This window comes from Delphinus delphis, chromosome 12 (assembly GCF_949987515.2).
Source record: "Delphinus delphis chromosome 12, mDelDel1.2, whole genome shotgun sequence".
Classification (NCBI taxonomy): domain Eukaryota; kingdom Metazoa; phylum Chordata; class Mammalia; order Artiodactyla; family Delphinidae; genus Delphinus; species Delphinus delphis.
Window position 1 is genome coordinate 83,844,163 of NC_082694.2, and position 24,173 is coordinate 83,868,335.

The 24,173-nt window shown below is 45.3% G+C and overlaps 1 protein-coding gene across 1 annotated transcript in view; it reads left to right on the forward strand.

The window, feature by feature from the left end:
- Positions 1-3,715: 3,715 nt before the first annotated feature.
- MBOAT2 (membrane bound O-acyltransferase domain containing 2) overlaps positions 3,716-24,173 on the forward strand; it is a 113,765-nt gene continuing 93,307 nt past the window's right edge. Inside the window, exon 1 of the mRNA XM_060027132.1 lies at positions 3,716-3,984. Coding sequence (XP_059883115.1) covers positions 3,910-3,984 — 75 coding nt within the window. The 5' untranslated portion in view covers positions 3,716-3,909. The remainder of the gene's footprint in view (positions 3,985-24,173) is intronic.

A 24,173-nucleotide genomic window follows, 5' to 3' on the forward strand; every position in this document is an offset into this window, starting at 1 on the left:
CAAGTAGAGAAAGCCCGCACACAGCAACGAAGACCCAACACAGCCAAAAATAAATAAAATAAATTAAAAAAAAAATGTGGTTGTGATTTTGGAAGCTTTTTCTTGCTCATTATTATTTCTAATACTAATATTTCTAATATCTTTAAAAATAATTTACCCTACTATTAATTTCATGGTCATAGTCATGATACTTCTGTGAGGCAGAGTGAAAAGCTATCATTATCCATATTTACCAGTGCGGGGACTTCCCTGGTGGTCCAGTGGTTAAGACTCCATACTCCCAATGCAGGGGGCCCGGGTTCGATCCCTGGTCAGGAAACTAGATCCCTCATGCCACAACTAAGACCCCACATGCTGCAACGAAACATCCTGCATGCCACAACTAAGACCCAGCACAGCCAAAATAATAACAATGAGAAATTTAAGGCACAGAAAAGTTAAGCAGATTTCTCAAGTTCACAGCTATTTGGTGGAAAAGTCAGGATTAAAAGTTTGGGATTAAAATATACACACTAATATATATATACAGTAGATAACCAGCAAGGACCTACTATATAGCACAGGGAACTATATCCAGTATCTTGTAATAACCTATAATGGAAAAGAATGTAAAAAAAAAGAGTATATATATTCATATATATATATGTGTAACTGAGTCATTTTGCTGTACACCTGAAATGAACACAACATTGTAAATCAACTATATTTCAATTAAAAAAAAAAAGTCAGGACTAAAGTTCAGGTCTTTTGACTTCCAGCCAAGTTTTTTCTTCTGGATGCTTTCTTTTGATTTTAACATTAAGAAAAGGATCTTACTTGGTACTTGTAACACCTCACTCTCTGTTTTGTGTATACATATGACTGTTTCTGTTTTTGATTATAAGCATCATTTGCTCGTTACAGCATGCCCTGCCCCACAGTTCTTGAATATAGCAAGCACTCAGTAAATGTTTGTTTTTAAGAATCAAGTACGTGAAAATCATTTTTATAGGATGAATGTTATCTGTGGCAGGACAGTGAGGCATCGTATATAATTAATTCAATTCTTTTCCCCTTCATCACAGTTTAAGAGCTTCAGGTCTAATTAGCAGATACCGGTCGGAAGGCCTGCATCAAATTTTTGCTATCATCACTGAGCTATTAGCTTAAAACATGGGCCTCATTTTCTTCATTAAAAACATGAAGATGTAGTACTTTCAATATGAGAAAAATAGTTCCCATTTTCAGAATCACATTACATTTCTTGGATGGTAATTAATATTTCTTCAGTCTTACCATATGCAAAGCACAGTTCTGAGTTCTTCATTTAGGTAAGCTTTTATAACCTCCTAACTCAGAGTTGGTGCTATTATTATGCTGTTTACCCATGAGGAAACTGAGGCTTAGCAAGGTTAGGTAACTTGCCCAAGATCTGGTAGCGAATAAACGGCAGAGACAGCCGAAAATCTAGGTCTGTGTGACTCCAAAATCGAAGTTATTAATACTACACTATATTTCACCTATACCTTTACAACTCTGACACAGCTAAATTTTCCAGATGGCTAATATCCTCCCCATGGTAGACATTAAATTTCATGTAGTTACCCCAAATAGAGAACTGTGTTCTGTCAAGTCCTACTAAGATAAAAGTTCAGTCTAAGGAAACTCCTTTTCACAGACATTCCTTGTTCTAGACCTGAGATTGTATCTTTATGCGACTTTAGGTTGCAGTATGTTCCCAACACCCACTTTTTAAGTGTTTTGCTCAGCCACCTGTATGCTTTCTCTACACTTCTCCAAAGTGGAGGAAAGGAAAGAAAAATTTTTCTGAGATTAATAGAGGGCTCCAGATTTGGGGGATAATATGTTTGAATCAGCAGCCCATTGAGCAGGTTTGGCCTCTAATTGATTACAACTCCCTCTGAATCACTACTCCAAGAAGAATGAAGGTGCTTTTTTTTTTTTTTTTTTGTGCGGTACGTGGCCTTCTTACTGTTGTGGCCTCTCCCGTTGCGGAGCACAGGCTCCGGACGCGCAGGCTCAGCGGCCATGGCTCACGGGCCCAGCCGCTCCGCGGCATGTGGGATCTTCCCGGACCGGGGCACGAGCCCGCGTTCCCTGTATTGGCAGGCGGACTCTCAACCACTGCGCCAGCAGGGAAGTCCAAGGTCCAGGCTTTTTGATTCTTCCTTCTATCCCTCATTCAGCTTGGTTGTTAGGATTATGTTAACCAAGCAAAGAAAGTTGGGCAGGAAGGAATTGAACCAATTAGTTCAACCACCTCCTTTTCAGAGAGATAACTGAGTTCCAGGAGAGTGATTTACTGAAGCTCATGTATATAAATCTGTGCTGTCTCATCACCCAAGACTCTACAGTAGTTATCAAGTAAATGGCACACCTGACAGCTGATGAAAATTTCTGGACTGGGTTTAAGTGTGAGGAAGAAGAGGGCCTAGCAATTAAGAAAAACTCTGAAGGCACATATCTTGGATCCCAGTCCTGTCTCTATTTATTATTAGCTGTGCTCTCTTGGGCAAGTTACTTCTCTGTGACTCAGTTTCTTTGGTTGAGGGTGGTAACAGTACCACCCTCATGTGGTTGGTGTGGGGATTAAATGATTTATTACACTTCTAACGCAGCCATTAAAGCATGCGGCTGAACTCTCATTAACCATTAGTTATTTCCACCAAAAATTTCACACGCTTAACTCCTTGGATTTTGAGCTCTTCTGATACTCTCCTCCAGCGTTCCTCCTCGTCTGAAATCTTCTCCACAAAGTCGACGCTTGCATTTTCAAGGAACTCAAATGGCTTATTTTCACGGGGTTTCGACAAATAGATGTGACATACACATAACACACACACCACCTCACACCGAAGGTACGTGGAAACAGCACAATGGAAGAGTCTGGGGGAGCTGGCGACTCAGGGGTGACGAGTTGCTGAAAGAGCCTTCGTTCTGAGGAAGACGGCAGAGGCCGGGCAGTTAAGGACACACACACACACACACACACACACACACACACACACGCGCGCGCGCGCGCGCCGCAGGCACAGGTGAGAACTGCCTCCCTCCCTGGGGCGGGCGCCATCGCGGCGTCGAACTGGACCGGTCGCAGCCCGCCAGGCCCAGGTGGGCTTGAGGGTGACCGAAAGGCACACACAGCCGGAACTGAACTCAAGTTTGCGCTTTTCCACAGCAATCCTTTAGACAAAGGGACTTCTTATCTAGGTCACTTTTTTGGTTTGTTGCCCTCCTCCTCCCGGCCCCCAGCTTTGTTCCCAATTTCCCCCAGCGTTGGCTCGACGGCGCCCCGCACGTCGCCCGTTCGTCTGGCAGCCAACCCGTTCCCCTTTGTCGTCCACCGCTCCTTCTAGAGAGAGGTGGGCTGGCCGCCGACCTCGGGCAGGGAGGAGGAATAAGGGGATGAGGAGGCGGAGATCCCCCCCCCGCTGGCACCGAAGAGCGATCCCCGCGAGCCGCCCGCCCACTGTGGCCAGACAGCCCCTAGTCCCCCGGGCCGGGGCCTGGGATGGAGGCGGGGCGCTGCCTGCGCCTTCTGATTGGCTGCGGGCGTCGGGGCGCCGCTCCGCGATTGGGCCGCGGGGCTGTCTGGCGCGAGGGCGCGCGAGGTGGGGAGGGGGCGGTTGGAAGCTGCTGGAAGTCAGGGGGCGGGGCGGGCGCGGGCGGTCGGGGGTGCGGGCGGGGACGCGGGACGCGGGGACGCGGGGGCGCGGGGGCGCGGTGGGGGCGTGGGGGCGCGGAAGGAGGGCCGAGCGGGTCACCGCCCCCGGCCCCTCCCCGGCCCCGCCCCGCGCGCTCCGACCGCGGGCGGCCAGGGGGCAGGCGCGCCGGTCGCTTCCCCGTCCTCGGCGTCGCCCGGCTCAGTCGCGGGCGAGCGGCGCGGGCGGCCGGAGCGCCAGGCAGGCCATGGCCACCACCAGCACCACGGGCTCCACCCTTCTGCAGCCCCTCAGCAACGCCGTGCAGCTGCCCATCGACCAGGTACCCGAGGCGGCCCCGCTGGCACCGCGCCCTCGCCGCCCCCTCCGCGGCCGTGTGCCATCCGCGCGGAAGCCGGGACCCGGGACCCGGGGCGCGGGCTGGGGCGGGGGCGAAAGGAGGAGGCGACCCGCTTGTTATTGTCCGCTCGCTGCCTGGCGCCCGCTGTCCCCCCGCCCCCAGCTGCCCACCCAGCCCCCACCCCGCCCGGGCAGCCCGCGGGGGCTCCGGGCACCGACGTGCGCGCGTGCATGCTTGGCCCTGCTCCCTGCCACAGCAGCGCCCGACCCGGGGCGTGCGTGCACCGCGTAGTCGGCGATCGGAGTCCTGAAGCCGCTTCCAGTGCGTGTGGGCACGGGTGTAGACAGTGCGTGGAAAGGCTGTGCTTTGGGGGAGCCGGGGTGTCTGTGCCCTGCGCGCGTGGCACCCGATACTCCACGGGGAAAGGATGGACGTGCCTAGGTGGACGGTGCGCTGGACACGACGTGTGTGGCGTGGAGGAGGCCAGCTCCGGGGTCGGCGACCGGCTCTTTGGGACAGTTTGCGTGGAAGTGCGGCGTATTCAAGAGAGAGAGGCAACAGTTTGGGGCAAGGCAGGCAGGGGTTAGGAAGAAAAGGCAAACTGAGTTAATGATCCCAGGGTGTCTAGCGGAGAAAGTGGCAACCTTGTAGATGGAAACACCTCTTCCCCCGCCCCCCCCCCAAAAAGCATTTGACACAGTGTAGGGAAGAGTGACATCTAATTCCTCACTTTGAGTTTGCATGAAGGGCCTAAGGGTTACTGAGATATAAACAGGATTGTGTGGGAAAAGCAGCGCCATTTTTATTCAGAAAAGAAAGTTTGGGAGTATTTGTCAGAGTGACATTTAGGGTAGTTGGTGGGGCAGAGATAATTGCTTTAGCCCCAGGCTAGAGGTAGTTCACTGAAAATTTTGCTTAAAATTATTTCAAGTGGACTTGATCTAGAAGTGTTTGCACTTTCCAAGGGATCCGGGTTCACTGTCCGCCCGAATGTGTTGCTGTCATTGATGTCATCAGGGATTTCATTTATAATACTGGATTCCTCTGTGTCCAGACTCCGTTTCATAGCAGCAAGGTGGGAAATGACCCCTGTGTCTAACGTTATGACACTAAGTGCTTTGTGCTTCAGTGTTTTAAAAAGTTAAATAGAAGTATGTTCAATGAGTATAAAAAAATTCTACCTCTGTTCAGATCTGAATTCCTTACTTATAGTTCAGTAATAGCTGTTGGTTCTTAGTAAATACCTATCCCCCATACATCTTGAACTACAGTTATAATGTGAATCTTGCTAATAGATTCAAGTGCCACTAGTGAAATTAATCGCATACTATAAGAAAGTAGTCTTCTCTGTTTACTAGTAAACTGATCAGAACTTACGGTTTTTCGTCTTCTCAGCCCTGTGGAGAATTCTCACTTTTCTGAAGTGAAGCACAGTGTATGGCCTTTTAGTGTATTACAACCCTCCTTGACTTAAGTAGGTTGCTGCCAAGGTATCAGCAAATGCAGGGTAGGTATCTGTTTAAAAATTGTTTTGCCAATGAGAGCAAGAGAGATAGGCCTATAGCTTTTCACTTATCTTAGGGAACAGGATTATGCTCTCTTTCTCCCTCTTCCTCTCTGTTTCATTTTCTCTCTCCCTATCACGATGAAATATTTTCTCTACTGCGCTCATGGCTTCTAATTTATATAATGCCTGTGACTTTAAAAGTGATTTAATATAATAAACTCATTTAAAAATCTCAGCAATCCGGAGCAGGTTCTTTTTAGTGCTGACATAAGCAGGAGAATCAAGGGAAGGGGACAGGACTTAAAATTTTGACTTTCCTCCTTTATTATCTACAGGTTTTGATTTGGTACCTTGGACACCTTTGTTCTCTTGAGACCATTCTGAATTTGCATAGCCACTTGTATTTTGGGTTGTTTTCTCTTAGCAAGTCTTAAGAATATTGGATTAATACCACACAAGCCTTAACTTTTTATGGTAATAATAAACTGTTTCTCTGAAGCACCGAAGAATTGACTGTTTTGCTGATAAAGCACTTGGAATAACTGAAAAATCATTTAGTAAAATTGGATGAAAAAGTAGTCACTGAGCCAGTATTTTGAAGTTGAGCAAAATAGAAATTAACTTTGGTTACATGTAAATAACTGGGTCCCAGTTGAGAGAAAGCCTAAGAACTACTTGTAATCAAATAGAGTGATTCAACAGGAAAAAGACAAATCAGGAGATGAAAAGTGTGAAAATATAACTTTTTAGTGTGTTAATTTGGTATACACTAATTAACAGTGTTTTGAAAATTTAGGAAATTATAAAAGCAGTTATTTGATGTCAGAGGAAGAAAAGGACCTTAGAGCCAGAAAATAGTTAAACTTTTTTACTAGAGTGAGTGTGGAATTTACAAAATGATAGAAAGTACTGGTATGTATGGAATAGAAGAATGCAGGTTGCAGGGTCAGGTAGGAGAGAAAGGAGGAAATATGTTGCAGTAAAGACCAGGCAAGGAACAGGGACAAAAGATCTTGCCTGCCTTAGGCTCCTGGATTCTTTCATCTTTTCTGAGAATTCCAGAGTGACCTTGAGGTAACCATAGTATTTGTTCAGTAGGTCTTATATTTAAATAAAAATATAAAATCTGGTATTGAGTGAGGTTCCATGATGCCTTAAGATGGGAAATATTTAGCATCTGATGTTTCCCCTTTCTAGGCCTTGCATTCCAGGCGACTTTATTTCTAGGGTGGTTAGTTATCATTAAAGGAATATCTGTGGGGATTTGGACTGAGGGAGAGACAAGGGCCAAACGTGCTATCGAGAAGACATCAGATGTCATTGAACAGAACCGTATTCTTTATTAGTTGGCTATGTGGTGAATTTTTTAAAAACCCCAACATGAATACCAAACAAGGGAGAATAATTGTGTCCAGATCAACCTATTTTTTTAAGAGGTTTTTTGTTTTTGTTTTTTAACCTGAACATATATGTTCTATTGCATTTGACTTACCTCACTTCTGAGTTATCAGACTGAGGGGCTCTCTAGCCCTCTCCTTCCTCCCTCTCTTTACCCTTCCTTTCCTTTCCTGTCAAACCATTTTTCTTTCCTTATTTCCCTTGACGCTGTAATTACTATGAAATTGGAGTAAGATTCCCTGGTGACATGATGTCCAGGATGGCATACTTGGCCGACAGCCAGTGAGGGATGAGACTGACCTCATCGAACAGTCCTGTTTGGGGACAGGGTCCTTGTTTTAGAGATGACGTGCTGAACTTTTTGGGGTGGGGAGAGGGGGCAAGAGGGAGACTTGAGATACTCGGAAAGGTTTGGAGGAGGGAGGAAGAAGGACCAGCTGTTGTAACCAATCCTGCCAAGTCAGGTAATAATTATCACGGGTCACATCTTACAGTTTTCAAATCTTTTTCACATGCGTTATATTATTCTCCTGCGTCCTCACAACACCTTATGAAGTCAGATAAAATTCAAGTCCTGAAGTGTTTTAGCTTCAGGTACGTATGTACATATGGTATTAAGCATTTGAGTAAAAGGTCCATTTTAATTTCTATTCTGAACACGTGGCAAATCATTTTGACAGATCCGTGTTTTAGATGCAGGTTGCCAGTGTATTTTTGGAGGACAGGGTGGAGAGGAAGAGCTTTCCCAACACTGGAGTGCTGGTGGTGATGGCTGGAGTGGGGAAAGCGATGTGTGTACAGAGGAAGAATCCTCGTTTCCTGCTTTTTGGCCATTTCGTTGATTGGCGGATTGCTGTATATTCTCCCCCGCCCCATGCCATGTAGACAACCAATGAAGTGAAATAATATATTAGGGAAAAGAATAGTTTAGAACATTAACTGCTTTAATCCTCTTACAATTCTGTGTTGTGATGAACCCTGTTGTATAGATGAAGAAATAAATGACGTTCTCAGTTTTGAGCCTTTTGAAGATAATGACTTTTAGGAGCAGAAGGTGAATGGCAACCAAACAAGAAAATCAAAGGTGTGTTTTATTTTAAAGTGGCCATTTGAATGCTTTAGGTTTTGGACACAAGTATCTAACTCACTTGTCGCACCTGTCTACTTTTACAGCCGTAGCGAGCCTCGGCCTTCATACTGAGAGCCCTGCCGTACTGAGGCAATCTGCTGTGGAAGATTCCTTTTCATCAGGAAGGCATATGGGCCTGAGAATCTTGAATCTGTATTTTGGGCCCTGTCAGTTAACTAATTTTAGAAATGTCACTTTACATAAATGAGTTTCCCCCTGTGTAAAATGTGTGTTGCACTTAGTTTTAAAATTCCATGATTCTGTGTTTGTTTCATCAAGCTGCCTCAAATTCTTTTTGGACCGAGTTGGAGGGAATATAAATATGAACTCAGGGGAGGAAAAGGGGCTAATAAATTTCGAAGTTGAAACTGCCTCTGTGGTTAATCTGAGGCAGTGAGGCAAAGGACCGCGTGCCCTAAACTGTAGTCCATGTCGGTTTCCCTGTGTCTGTTTCCCTTCATCGGTAGGAAGTAGTCATGCCGTGGTGATGACTGGCTTGGAACCAGATTCTGCCAGCCTTGTGCTCGTTGGCAAATTACTGTATATTTCTTTAAGGCCCAGTTTCCTCACCTATAAAATAAAGATAATAAATAGTAGCTATTTGTAGATTATTGTGGAGATTAAAATACATAATCTATGTAAAGTACCTGGCTCCTAGTATACATCTGCTGCACGTTCCTTTCTTCTTTACAAATTATGAAATATTTGGAACTTGTCTTCTGTTTTTCTTTTGGGAAGTTAACATCTGTTCACATATATTCCATTTTAAATCTCTAGGACTTCCTTTTTAGGAAGGGAGATATCAGGCTCAGGTTCAGTCTTATTCCCCACACAGTGATTAAAGTAGGATTAAAATCTCATTTTGAATTTGGAGTCAAAAGTGGTTTTTCTGCTTCCTCACTGTTCAAGAGGTCTTTGTCCCCTGCTTTAAAAGTGCTTCCTGTGTTATTACTGCCTCGATAGGTACAAATAACCCTAGTCTCTGTTTACTGTGGCCCATCAGGGCTGACTTTCCAGGGAAATAATCAAAACAGCTCACACACAGCTTTTGCCTGCAGTCGATTTAACAGGTGGGAGTCTACGATGATAGAACTTGGCAAGACTTCTTTAAAATAAAACAACCTGTAAACAGGACCCCCAGCAGAGCGATCATTTAATGATTTTACAAATGACGTGGGTCCTGCTTTGGTAAACGTGTAGGGTTTGGAAAAGGGGAGGGATAGCTGATATGTGGAAAGATAGAATTCGGATTCAGGAGATCTGAATAGGCAGCAATGATGTGCCCCCCTCCTTTGCTTATCAGAAGCCTCACTGTTCTTCCAAGCCCGCATCCAGTGCACCTTGCAGATGAATCTTTTCCTGAATCCCATCCGATGTGACTGCTGTTGTATTTGAACCACAGTAGCATTTTGGATTTGGCACTGTGCTGGCATTTACACTCTGCTTAATGTTGTATGTATCTGGCAGGGTTCTGGTAGGAGACAGATTGAACTAGGTAACCAAGGAGACTTTAAGAACCATTTACTAAGATATGGGCAGGTTTAGGGAAATCGGCAAGGAATAGGGTGGTCTCCCAGGACCAGCTCCTCTAGGCCTGGAGGGGCCAGAGGAAGGAAGGGCAGAGCCCTAAGGGGGTCAGAGCCCCACGAGGGGAGCTGTAGGGGCTCCTGTCAGGAGCAGCTGTGGCCCCCAACGAGGGACCCATCCAGCCTGCGGTAGCCTTGAGGGAGGGGGTGAGGGGAGATGAATACCCCACTCCCTCCCATCCTCTCTTTCCTGCTGGTGCCTCCTTCAGAGGGCAAGTTGATACTTTGGGGGCGCAGAGGACAGTGGAGAGTGGGTCTGGAGGCCGTGGAAATCCTGTGCAGGACGTTGTGATTACTGACATGTCCTTTACAGTGTTACTCATCTCTCTACGTGATGAACACAAATAAAACACCTTTTGTCAGGCCCTTAAGGCACATCCTTATTCTGTCTCTTTCTTCTCAGTCACACGTTTTGAAAGAACAGTTGCATCTTGCTAATCTCTGCTCGCTCTTACACCATCATAATCAGGCTTCTGCCTGCAACACTGGTAGCCACATCTAGCGCAAAGTGCGTAATACTGATTAGTTACTTCTTGCTTAAACCTCTTCCCAGCTTCCCTGCTGCCCTTTGCAGTGCTTTTTCAAGTGTGGCTGTGAGACCACTTGTATCAAAAATCATGTGGGATTGTTGTTATATATTCCCAGGCTCTGCCCAGAGCTACCCAGCGAGGGCCAGGGAACCTGCATTTTTAAGCAGGCTCATTCTTACCCACCTTCTCCTACCATCAGAGGTAGAGAACTACCTGGCCACATTATTTTATTTTATTTTATTTTTTTTGTTGGTACGCGGGCCTCTCACCGCTGCAGCCTCTCCCGTTGCGGAGCACAGGCTCCGGACGCGCAGGCTCAGCGGCCATGGCTCACGGGCCCAGCCGCTCCGCGGCATGTGGGATCTTCCCGGACCGGGGCACGAACCCTCGTCCCCTACATCGGCAGGCGAACTCCCAACCACTGCGCCACCAGGGAAGCCCTGGCCACATTATTTTTAAGTTTCTCCATATTACTAAAAGGTTATCAAAGTGTGATGCATTTTTTAAATGTTTGCGTTTAACCGATTAACTTGTAATCTCCAAAAGGTCATGCAGTGTAATTGTGCTGTTGACAATATAGTCACAATATACGGGAAGAATAAAATTCGTAAGTGCACACTAGGCGGTGTGGCCCCCAGTTTTCAGCTGAATGACGTCCATGTCCCTTTCCAGTCCTGTCACTGGATCTCTAGTGACTGCCTGTGTAACCTCATGTGTAGAAAATGTCAGAAGTCTAACTTTGGGGTCCTTCTGGGCTGAGAGGCCTGCCCTGAGAGAGGCCCTGCCCCACGCATTCTCAGGCCTGCTTTATCTCTGGGAACCCCTGGCCCACAGGAGAGGCCTAGAACCTCCCGAATATGGCTGCCGGCTCCTTTTCTGTTATTTGGGCCCTGCCCCTACTTTGGCCACCCCTCACACACCCACACTCTCTCCCCAGAGGAGCAGGAAATTGCCAGAAGCCCCCATGCATGTGGCAGTGGCTGGGCTGGAAGTGCAGTCCTGGTCTGCTGCCCGAAGGATCTGCAGAACCAGTTAAGTTCCCCCAGTATGTTTCCTTATCTTTTAACTCCATGCCTTTGATCAAACTATTTCCTCTGCCTGGAACCCCCTCCACACTCCTTTGGGTCGGCAAACCCGTATTTTGCAATACTCTGCTAAAGCTTATGCCTCCCGGATGAAGCTTTTAAAGATCTGGCCCGTCCTTTCCAGTGGCGCGTCACTCCCCAGGGGGCCACTTGTGCGCGTCTAATGCAGGCACCAGCGGTAGGTAAGTACATGCTGCTGCCTGAGGCTGTGGGCATCCCCGGCGGAGCCCCTTCGAGGAGCTGTTCCTCGAACCTCTGCCGCGGTTCTGCAGTGAGGCTGGCGCTGCAGAAGCAGCTCGAAGAGAAGATAGACAGGTAGCCGTCCTGCTCAACCTCTGTCGTTCGCTCTGGGCTCCCCCAGCCTCTCCTGTGTCTTCCAAGCAAAAGCCCAGCATCGCCTCGGTCTGGCTTTTTCAGGAGAGGGGTAAGGGGCACACGTTGGGGGTCTTTGCCCCTTTCCACAGCTGCCTGTCAAGGGTGTGTATCGTCCTCGCTCTCGGAAGTGGTGGTCCGAGAGCCCCCGCTGATTGGCGGTGATTTGGCCGCCCTTGCCCTTGTCAGTCGGGGCCTCGGGGGAGCTGCCTCGGCTTTCCCTGCTCACCTGCAGCACTTCATTTCTTTTGCTTACTTCGCGCGCCTCCCTGCCAGGGTGTAGACTCCTCAGGCACAGGGCCTCTTACCAGGTTTGCCTCTCTCGCGCTCAGCACCGCCGGGCACGGAGGGCGTCCGGAGTGAGCGGCTCGCGTGGCGGGAGCACCGACCAGCTAAAGTTCCGCTCATCACTGATTAGCGGGGCGGTCCAGGCACTGACTGCGCTTTCCTAAGCGGCAGCTTCCTGGTGTGTATCCCGGGGCGGGTGAGGGCCCCTCCCGCAGGGCTGAGGTTGGCATCAGGGGTCCTGCCGGCAGAGGGCCGAGCACACAGAGCTCAGTCTGTGCTGGGTGTCGCAGCTGCCGAGCTGCTTTTCCAGGGCTTGTGGAGGACACGGTGTGTACATCCCTCGGGTGCATCAGGGTGTGCAGTGCCCGTTTGCCGTGATGCATTTTGCAGGCATTGGAGGGTCCGGCGTGTGGCGACAGTGTGCTGGCCGTGCGGGATACAGAGGAGAAGGTGGCTGCAGCTTAATGCAGTGGTTCTCACACTTTTCAAGGCAGCAGCTACCAGAGGAGTTGGCCGGGCGGCCAGGCGGAGGCTCCCGGCTGGGGTGGTACCCGTGCCCAGCTTCTGAGCAGCCCTGCACCAGGGGCTCTCAGGGATCCTTTTCCCGGGGACACTTCACTTTTCCAGCGTCTTTCGTTGACACCCACACCCTCCCTGGCTGGAAGGCTGGTCGTGGGGTCAGGACAGCAGTGGCGTCCCCTCCCTGGATGGGGTGCTGCCTTGTCTCTGCAGCTCCTTCGGCTCCCCAGCTGGCCGAGCTCCGCAGATCGGGGTCAGGTCACTGTGACTCGGTCCCTCCGTGTGGGCACTGCTGTGCTTCCTCCTAGCTGCACAGCCGCGGGAGTTACGGGGTGCCTCTGATGTGAGTGTTTACGTAAAGGGCTGCACAGTACATCTCCGTGGGTTAGAAGGAAGCTGTGTAAACCTTTCTGGCTGACTTTTATTTTCCTCAGGAGGGTTACTTAAAAGGAGATGTGCAAAGCATTGAAAAATTTTGGAGGAATGTGACTGGGGATTCAAAGGAAAATGAAGATAACTGTGAGAGGTACCAGTTATCCCCAGCTAGACGATTACACTGTCATTACATTGTTGGGTGATAAGAGGTGACTGGAAAGAGAAGCTCTATCAGCATTGTTATCAAGCTATTCAGAAAAAAAGCCTTCAGAGTGCAGAACTGTCTTCCTCCAGAAAGAACAAAGGGCTGTCCTTACAGCCCTGTGGGCGGGGCCCTGCAAGAGGGCTCCTTGCTGATCCACCCCCTTGTCCCCCAGCCGGCCATTCCGGGGAAGCCTGGCTTTTGGCCGGCAGCAGGTGTCATCAGGGGATCCTCCCCGGGCGGCCTGTGTCCTTGTGGAGTGAGGAAGCCAGGGGCAGCCCAGTTGCCAACTAGAGGGACCGCCCTCTTCCGTGAACGTCTGGGCCTCTGACCAGCTCGCCTTGCTCCTGTCTTGGCATCGGACGGAGATGCCACATACTTTCTGTCTTAAGCCATAATCCCATAGAAACTTTTTTAGTTTTTAGAGGTTTTCTGTGCCAAAGTAGATATCTGTGGAAGGTCAGAGTTGTAGACAATATATACTTTTAGACATATTTAAGTTACTCAGTTACATGTTATTTTAAAATAAATAGCTCCCAGCTTATACAGACAAAAAATTCTGAATCCTTTTAGTTTCTTTTTTAAGGTAGATTATAGGTAAAACTAAGCATATGAAAGACATTCAGGTGACACTTACCTTGTTAAAACTGGAGAGAGAGGCTCTGCCTTTTGCAAAACCACTAGTTTCAAAACCGCTCGTCCTTTGGGTGCACAACGAATAGTGGTTGAGTTGAATGTATCTAATTTAACAACAAATTTCAAAGATAAATGTAAAGACTTGCGGTGAAGTTCTCGAAGTTAACCGTGTAGAAGGAGACTTGCCTGCGACCAGGTGAAGTTCTCGAAGTGAACCGTGTAGAAGGAGACTTGCCTGCGACCAGGTGAAGTTCTCGAAGTTAACCGTGTAGAAGGAGACTTGCCTGCGACCAGGTGAAGTTCTCGAAGTTAACCGTGTAGAAGGAGACTTGCCTGCGACCAGGTGAAGTTCTCGAAGTTAACCGTGTAGAAGGAGACTTGCCTGCGACCAGGTGAAGTTCTCGAAGTTAACTGTGTAGAAGGAGACTTGCCTGAGACCAGGATTAAATTTTATGAATAAATCATGGGAGTTTCTGTTTACTGTAAGATGTTGTTACCTGATGAGGTCATGGGTTAGGTGAAGTAGTTAATGCCAACATAAATTCCAAATTCACATGGCTAGAGGTTGCCGGGCAGGGAACATGAATGGATATGAATGTAGATGCGGCCATTTTCTGAGATATGGACAGCATGACCACGTGAAAATCCCATGCCCAGGCTAAAAGCAAAGCCCCCCTCACATTTGCTGGTGGTTACCAAAGCTGATTTTTCAAGGGAAGCTGGAATTCTGGAGTTTTTGGTGAAAATTTGTGATTTTTAAAATTTTGGCTGAAGTTTTCTTAAGTCTTCTGTTTTTTGAGCCCAAAAAACATAGCTAGGCCAGATTTAGCTTATTGGCCATCAGGAAGTAGGTAGCAGTTTCTATTATAGTTGGTGGTGGTCATTCCAATCTGAAGAACACTGTGCTCTTCTGAGATGTCGGAGGACCCGATTATAACCATAGCAGGACAGTCAGGGCTGCAGAAGGCTTGGGAGCCATGTCATGGGATTGTTGAAGATGTAATTCTTGTATTTCATCACTTAGTAATTTCGTCCTTAAACTGGCCAGCAGGATTTCAGGTTAAATTTTGTCTGACTAGTTCTAGTCATTTGGAGAGGGTCACACCTTAGAAATAATCTTGAAAGTTAATATCCCATTAAAGTGGGAAGGTTGGACTTTCACACCGCTATCATTTTGTTCTTTTTGCAGATCCAGTATTTCAGTTATTAACTGGCCTAAGTGGTCAAGGCTATCTTATGGGTGTGATGTTAAAAAAAAAATGTCTAGCTAATAGAGAATGAAGTCTCTTGGAAAGGTCTTGATTGCCCAATAAGCCCCTACCAATGTTTCAGGTTTTTAACGTGTACATTGAGTTCTGGACAGCATATTTTATCTTGTGATAACTATTCAGGCTTTGGAGTTTAACTTTAATCTACAGTGCGTTTCACTGCAGGTGTTAGGGTGCCTTTTCTAATATGGGACTGGCACAGCTGTTCATGTGAGCTGCTTACCAAGGATAGAAGTGACGAAGATTTTTGGTGTCTGCGTAGAGCCGAGGGGACAAGGTAGAAGTACCCTTTGGCTGGTATTTAGTATCTCTGGGGATGGCTAAGTGTCCTCAGTCTAAGATTGTCATCCTTCTATGCGGTCCCTGTAGCTTTCCTGTAGTATGAGACTAGTTACGTCTTCTCCTTTTGTTCTTGGAAAATATTTTAAAAGCCACATAGTAAAGGAAAATCTTGGTATATTCGGCATCACAGCATTGAGCTTCAGCCTTCCGTTAGATTTGAATGGAAATTCTGATCAACTAGTCAAAATCAAAGAACAGAATTTTGGGGTATTGTCGGTATCGTTGGGTATTTGCTACACTTTTCCATATGGATTGGAAGGATTCGTTTCTAAAGAGTTAGAGTTCTCTTTTAAAGTATAGGGAATATAAATTAACGGGGAGCTAAGTGTGCTGTTCCAAGTAGGCTTTTGGCACAGGCTCAGTTTCAGCACATAGGACTATGAAATGATTGATGCAATAGCTTTGCTAGGAACGTGGCATTTGGTAGGAAACGTGTGAGTCGATTTAGAAAAAAATCCTGCTCGGAATATTAAAGACAAAAGGATGTTGGGACCATTTCAGCAAAGACAAAATAGATTAGAATCGTGCCAGAGGGCTGGTCGTGGATCGTTTTCCTTCTTATATTGATTTTATTGAAAGCAGGAACCTCTGGAAAATAATGGAAATATTAAATTGCTTTTGCCCATTTTGTCCCTAACTCCAGATTTGGTAAACGCACCTTTCAGCTGTTGTAAAATGAAGGCGAATGTCAGTACAGACCAGCTCCCTGGCTGGGCTAGTACTGTGGGTAGCAAGGAGATTAGCTATCTTTATGTTGGACAGTAAACAGTGAGCAGCAGGGCAAGGTTCAGCCAGGGAAAAGCAAGTGTGTATTAGTATAAGTTATATATCAGGGAAGATGGACTGGATCAAAATTAAGAGCCTTCTCTCGCGCTGGGACCCAAGGAAACGAGGTAGTAGCAGTGCCGAAGACAGACTTTGACAAATGGACATCATTCTGAGAATCGTAGAGTAGGAAAGTTTTAGTCTATAGTGAGTGTTGTTACTTTTATAACATTTTTATAAAAGGAAGTTGCTGGCTTATTGGTATAATTTTAGAGATTACGAATTACCATTTTGGCAGTAAAGATGGAAAAGGATAAGTAGGTATTGTTGTTCATCGAGCACCTGGTATAGGCCAGGGGTTTTCTAGGCCCTGGAGGGATGCAAAGATGAGTGAGAGCTGGTCTGGCTCCTGAGCTTCTAGTCTAGAGGGAAGAGAAAGACTGATACATCTGCACAGCATGTAAAGGTGTGTCAGGTGGACTTAGCTTGGATAAAGCTGCTGCAGGGCGTCCCAACAATAAGTCAGGGCCTTTTTTTTTTTTTTGCGGTACACGGGCCTCTCACTGTTGTGGCCTCTCCCGTTGCGGAGCACAGGCTCCGGACGCGCAGGCTCAGCGGCCATGGCTCACGGGCCCAGCCGCTCCGCGGCATGTGGGATCTTCCTGGACCGGGGCACGAACCCGTGTCCCCTGCATCGGCAGGCGGACTCTCAACCACTGCGCCACCAGGGAAGCCCAGTCAGGGCCTTTAAAGGTAATAGACTACTTGTTTTCTCACATAAGTTTTGATGTAAATGGTCCAGATTGGTGGATAGTTCCACTTCACCTGGTCCTACAGAGACCAGTGTTCCTTCCAACACATTGTTCTGCTGCCTGGGGCCTTATCGCCTGATTGCAGTTGAGGCTGGTTTGTTGAGGGCAGTGGTCCTTAAACGTGAGTTTGCATGAGAATCCCCTGTAACACTGGTTAAAACACAGGTTGCTGGGCCCTATGATCAGAGTTTCTGATTCAGTTAAGTCCGAGTTTGCAAGTGTGACAGGTTCCCAGGTGATGTTACTGCTGCTGGTCTGGCAGCCAGACCTTGAGAACTTAGAAGGTTCCAGTCCTCCAGCAGACAAGGGGGGAAAGAACCCTTGTGGCTGCAGGTGTGGGCCAGAAGTGGCACATACGCGTTACTTTGACCGTGCTTCCTTTTGCCAGCGCTCTGTCACGTGGCCACAGGTCACAGCAAGGATACGGGTGGGGTGAGGGCTAGTAAATGTAGCTCGTCTGTGGGAGGGCAGGGCAGGCTCCACCATGCCGGCATCATCTAGGGAGAAACAGCCGTAACTCGGGCTTGGATTGGTCAGGGCAAGGTAACGTCTGAGCCAGAATCTCGAAGGATAAATTTTCCTGGCATCCCAGAGCAGAAGTGCGACTTGTAGTTAAGGAAGCAGGGAACGCGGGAAGCAGGGCAGGCTCGCCCTTTGAATAAGTATTGATTGATGGCCAGGCTTTTTGTGAGTCCTTGAGCTGCAGAGACTAGAGGGGAAATGGGCAGGGTCTGATGCAGCTGATTAAAAAGCACACGGGTTTCGTGTGTTAAGGGTCTAGCAGTGAAGACCATGGGTTCAGGAATCAGCTTAGATTTGAGCTGTGCTTCTGTGTGAGCGGCCTGGACCTTGCTTCATCTGCACTGCTGAGCCTCGTGGGTAGGAAGCACTCTGTAAATGTCAGCGATCATGGTCATCGCACCTTTGGTGTGAACTGCTTGTGTGAAACGAAACCCTCACGGGAGTCTCTGGTGAATGGCCTTCTGGCTTCTGCGTGAACACATCTGTGCTGGAGAGCTTGCTCCCTTCGCTAGGGCAGCCAAGGCCATTTCTGGGTAGCTGTCATGGTTAGAAGGTTTGTCATCTTGGTGCGTACGGACTTTCTGGAACAATCCGGAAGTGGTCTGAGTAAGCCCACTCTTCATGGTCACCTTTTGGATTGTTGGAGACATTCCGTCTGTCTTCACATGGTTGGCTTATGAACAAGCGCACTTTAGTAAATCAGGTATCGCTACCCCTAAATCTTCTGCTTTGGAAAGCAGAGGCTTGTGAGTGAACGTTTCTAGCTGTCCTGGGATGGGTAGCCCTGCACCTGAAAGTCTGGTTTCCAAGGGTTGCCCTCTTTAGAGCATTGCATACTTGTTTGAAGATTTATTGCTTTTTGCCTCTATTATTTGCTAGTATGTACTAAAAATAAAAATAAAATTGCTGATTTGGTAATAGGCATGTTCTTTGAGACAAAGATATTTGAGACACTGATAGAAATCACTAGGCATACCCCGAATACCACTTCTTTAGGCTCAGTGGACTCCTGGTACTCATGGTTTATTGTGTTCAGGCGTGAGAAAAAGAGCATCACTGAAGAACGTGGATGAAATGCTGGAAATGTGTTATCTAAGGTTGCCTTTAAATAGGGGCCCATCGAATCACAATTTTGGTCAAATGTCTGATGGCTGAGTGTTAAAATCAATAGTGAGTTAAAGCTGAATATTATCCAGACAAATCTCAAAACTTTCTTTGTCTTCGACTCCTGAAAATGGTTGATGGTGTCCTGTAATCATTTCTGCAAACAGTTGTTTCTTTGTAGATTCAAAATAATAGGAATTCTCTTCTTAAAACATTCTTTTTTTTTCTTAACGTCTTTATTGGAGTATAATTGCTTTACAATGGTGTGTTTACAATGGTGTTTGCTTTATAACAAAGTGAATCAGCTATACATATACATATATCCCCATATCTCCTCCCTCTTGTCTCCCTCCCACCCTCCCTATCCCACCCCTCTAGGTGGTCACAAAGGACCCAGCTGATCTCCCTGTGCTACGCAGCTGCTTCCCACTAGCTATCTATTTTACATTTGGTAGTGTATATATAAGTCCATGCCACTCTCTCACTTCGTCCCAGCTTACCCTGCCCCCTCCCTGTGTCCTCAAGTCCATTCTCTACGTCTGCGTCTTTATTCCTGTCCTGCCCCTAGGTTCTTCATGACCATTTTTTTTCTTAGATTCCATATATATGTGTTAGCATACAGTATTTGTATTTCTCTTTAAAACATTCTTATGAAGACTATTGATCTCAGGTTTAATTAGTGAGAATAAAACATGTTTTGGGAACCCCAATTCTCTTTAACACTTTCTTTTTTTTCCATACTCCTTATATATTTTTATTACATATGTATGATTCATTATGGATATTATTGTTTGTGAGTTTAGCATTCTTTCTCCTTGTGAAATTGAGATGGCAGAGCTAATTATTCTGCTTTTAATTCATTTGCATAAGATGTATAGAATTCCCAAATAGAGCTTTTTCATTAAAAAAGGTCATTTTTTTCATGATGTAAAACTAAATAACTAAAAATCGAATATGGTTCTTAAAGGTTACTTTGTTTTATGTTAGTACACTAAACAATTTTATAAGTATAATAGAATTATAAAATAATATCTCTTATTGACTTCTAAAAATTTTATAAAAATTTTCCTCAGTGAATATAATGTTCTTCCTAAAGCTGTCGTATAAATGAACCCTTTCTCAACTCTCACATTAACTCATTTGCTTTCCTGTTAATAGTTTCATACTCATCAGTTATAACAGCATTTTACTCTCATGATAACAAGCACATATTCATATTTTAACTGATAGAATATTAATATATAGGCACACAAGGTGATTTCACACCAATTTAAATGTAGAATTCTTATTTATATATTTGAAAGTTAATATTCATTTATGAACAATAGATATGAATGACATGCACTGTTTATATTACTGGTGTTATTTTGCTGATCAGAAATGACAGTAGGATTAAAGACCTAAATGTAAGACAGGAAACCATTAAAATCCTAGATGAAAACATAAGCAGAGCACTCTTTGACATAAATCGTCATAATCTTTTTTTGGATCTGTCTCTGAAGGCAAAGTAAACAAACGCAAAAATAAACAAATGGGACCTAATTAAACTTAAAAGCTTTTGCACAGCAAAGGAAACTATTGCCAAAACAAAAAGGTAACCTACTGAATGGGAGAAAATATTTGCAAGTGATATGACAAATAAGGGATTAGTATCCAGAATATATAAACAGCTCATATATCTCAATATTAAAAAACCAAACAACCCAATTAAAAAATGAGCAGAAGACCTGAATAGACATTTTTCCGAAGACAACATACAGATGGCCAACAGGCACATGAAAAGATGCTCAAGATTGCTAATCACCAGAGAAATGCAAGTCAAAACCACAGTGTTATCACCTCACACCTGTCAGAATGACCATCATCAAAAAGACCACAAATAACAGATGTTAGTGAGGATGTGGAGGAAGGGGAACCCTCCTGCGCTGTTGGTGGGAATGTAAATTGGTGCAGCCACTATGGAAAACAGTATGGAGGTTCCTTAAAAAACTAAAAATAGAACTACCATATGACTCAGCACTTGCACTCCTGGGTATATATCTGAAGAAAACAGAAGCACTAATTCGAAAAGATATGTGCACCCCAACGTTCATAGCAGCACTTTTACAGCAATGACGATATGGAAGCAACCTAAGTGTCCATCAACAGATGAATGAATAAAGAAGAGGATATGTGTGTGTGTGTGTGTGTGTGTGTGTGTATACAGGAATGAAAATTTGCCATTTGCAACAATATGGATAGACCTGGAGGGCATTATGCTTGGTGGAATAAGTCTAACAGAGAAAGACAAATGCTGTATGTTATCACCTATATGTGGAATCTGAAAAATGAAAGGAATGAATATAAAGAAATTTACAGATCTAGGGAACAGACTAGTGGTTACCAGTCTGGAGAGGGAAGCGGGGGAGGGGCAAGATAGGGATAGGGGATTAAGAGGTACAAACTACTATGTATAAAATGAATAATCTACAAGGATATATTGTACGGCATAGGGAATATAGCCCATATTTTATAATAACTTTAAATGGGGTATAATCTATAAAAATATTGAATCACTATGTTGTATACCTGAAAGTAATATAATATTGTAAGTCAACTGTACTTCAATTAAAAAAAAAAAAGAAATTAGTCTATCTCAAGTGATAAAATTGAGATAAGTGTGAAATTCAAGGATGCTAGAAATGACCAGGAAAACGGCATTAGGCCTTTTTGTCCTTTTACAGGCCAAGATGCAGAGCAAAGCAAAATCGTGGATTTGGGCTGAATAACAGGATGAAACCAAACTTTAGTTCATCTATAACTTGAAAAGTTGGCGAAATTAGGGTTTTTGTTTTGTTTTGTTTTTTGCTCATTAGGAGCTGATTCTTCTCTTATAACATGTAGATGTGTTTGACGTTTGTGCATTTCCAATTTCGTGTGTTTTCACTAATGTATTTTGTATCCTAATAGGGAACTGAATATAGTTTGTGTGTTTTCTATCTGATTTTAAAAGTAATATATATTCATTGTATAAAATTTATAAAACACAGAAAGGTGTAAGATGAAAATTTAAAAATCACTCATTGTTCTTCAACTTTTGCTACCTTTCTTTTTAGTGTGTGTATATTTAAACAAAATTACCTGCATACTGAATGTAAGATTTTTGTAACCTTTTGTTTTTACGTAACACTTTGAGAGTCACTTCCAATTTTATTAAATCGATTTTCAAAACCAATATAGTGTTCCATCATTTGGATATATCATAGTTAATTATTCCTCTGTTGTGTACAATTTTTTGCTATCATGATATTGCAGTAAATTTCTTTATATATTTGTTTGGTGCATATAGCTGTTTATTTCCTTAGGAAAAGAAGTTTCCTGAGTCTGAAACAATATGCAGAATCACTGGTTTTGAAACAATTATTAGAACTTTTGCTTTTGCTTTTAATTTATTACAGTTTGTTTTCTCCTTTAATATTTTAAGTTGTTTTCACTTTTTATTTCTTCATACTTGCACCCTTTAGAAGTTACATTGCCTTGTCCTTCAGTACTTGAATGTTTTGTGAGTCAGAAAGTTACCGGAACTCCCCAGCTTGGGTGGTGTCAGCTCTGGTCCAGTGGCTGTGCTTTCCCCACTGCCTTTACCAAGTGCTGAAAGGATGGAGATTATGCCTTAGAGGCGTGGCCTCCTTTTACCCCTTGCCTCCGGGCGTCTTCTGCTCTGTTTCTGTGTCTGTTTACTAGGTCATTTCCCCCACTAGATGGATCTTCCTTCTCTCCATTGCTGGTGCCCTCCCTCTGCAGGCATTTGTCAGATGTTTGCATTGCATACAAGTTTGTGATGATTATATTTCTAATTTTTAGAAAAGTGACATTACATTCATTTTAAGACTCCCAACCACCTGGAAGTCTACCAGCAGGATTTATGCTCAACCTGTTCAGAGCATTTGCTCACCAGTTCTCCTTGCAGGCTTGGTTCCCATTCCAATTGGTTTAGTGTTGAGAGAGTTAGACACACCGTGAAGAGGAACCACACCACTGGCGGGTCGGCTGGTACGTTAGGGATGCTGGAGACTGGTGTCTGCTGCCGGCACACCTTGCTGGTGCCATCTGCCTGCCTCGTGCTCAGAGGTCCGGAGCCCCTGCCAGCGAGGGTCATGGTTAATAGAGCAGACATTCGCATTTTTCCTTCCTCCTTTTAGAAGCCCTACTTCATGTTCCTGAGAATAACAGGGAAAACTCCATTCTTTCTTGATTTCTCTACTTGTAGGTAAAGAAGAAACAAAAAATTATCACATAGCTTTAATCTTGTAAAGGAAGTGATGGTAGGCATTTAGTGCAAATCATGTGTCTTAGCCCTGCTCAGACCGCTGTGGGGAATCGTCTTCCCACTTGGAATGGACCCCCAGGTCCCGCCATGATTCGGCCCTGCTGACCTCTCTAATCTCATGTCCCACCATTTTTTTCTCCTCTACTTTGTCTCCACTGGCCTTCTCACAATTGCTTGAATACTGTGAGCACGTTCCCATCCGGGGCCTTTGCCCTGGTGTCCCTGCTGCCCAGATGTCTGTCCAGCTCAGTCCCTCACTTGCGGTAGCTCACTGCTCAAGGCCTTCTAAAGGAGGCCTTCTCTGATCTCCCCATCCCCAAAATAGAACCTCCTATCATTTTGCTCTTCGTCAGTCTTTTTTAAAATATCGACCTTACATTCTTTGTACCTTTTGACATTATCCATTTATTTGTTTATTGTCTGTTTCTCTCACACTAAAGCGTAATCTCCATGAGAGCAGGGACTTTGTTTTTTTTTTTCTTTCTTCCACTGTCTAGTCCCTGGAGCAGTGCCTGGCGCATAGTAGGTGCTCAATACGGTTGTGTCTATTATGTTAGGGAACTATGAATCTGATGATTATATGTGCTTTTTCGATTTTAATTTCTTAATGCTAACTGAATACAATTTACAGCAGCAAATGATAGAACAAATGACCTGTTTTAGCATTAACTGCTCTTTCCTTTTTGGAATTTCAGCTTAAGCTTAATGCAATACCAGTCTGGGAACTTATTTTTCTCTTGCTGCGAGGCAGCGGTTTCAAATGGCGGTATTGCCGCTTTTTAGGAAGGAAGCTTAACCTTTCTAGGCTGTAGAAGCCTCCATTCCCTCATATATAAAATAGAGTTAATGATCATGCTGACGTTTTCAGGTTCTAGTAATTAATAACCCTTTCTTGCCAAATTTAGCCCTGGCTGAGAGAGAGATAGATACAAGAGTCAGACGTGGATCAAATTGTCGGCCTTACTGATGAAAGCTGAATTGGAGGGTGTGACTTAGGGGTCCTGCCACGTGGAGTTCCCAGTACTTTACTCCTGAGTTACTTGAACTCCTCCGACACAGGCAGAGCTGGGCGCCTGCAGGTTCCCCCGAAGGAGCAACTTCCCCAATTAACTTCCCACACAGTGAAGCAGGCTGAGGCTGGCAGGTGTAAAGGAAGCCCCAAAGGTTTAGTGAAGTCTTTCCTCCTCTGACGGGGAGGCGGGAGCATTGCACCAGAAGAAACAGGAGGCCCGGGGAGTGGAGGGTGCCCCAGTCAGGTAGTACCTATTGTGGGGAGGACTTCTGTCAGATATTTTCTCTGTAAAGAGTTTGGAACATAGCGAATGCTGAATACCTATTAGCCATTACTATTATAACACCTTTGCATGTCATCACTTATAGCAGTTATCGTACTGGACTACAATAGGTGTTTGGTTTTTTTAA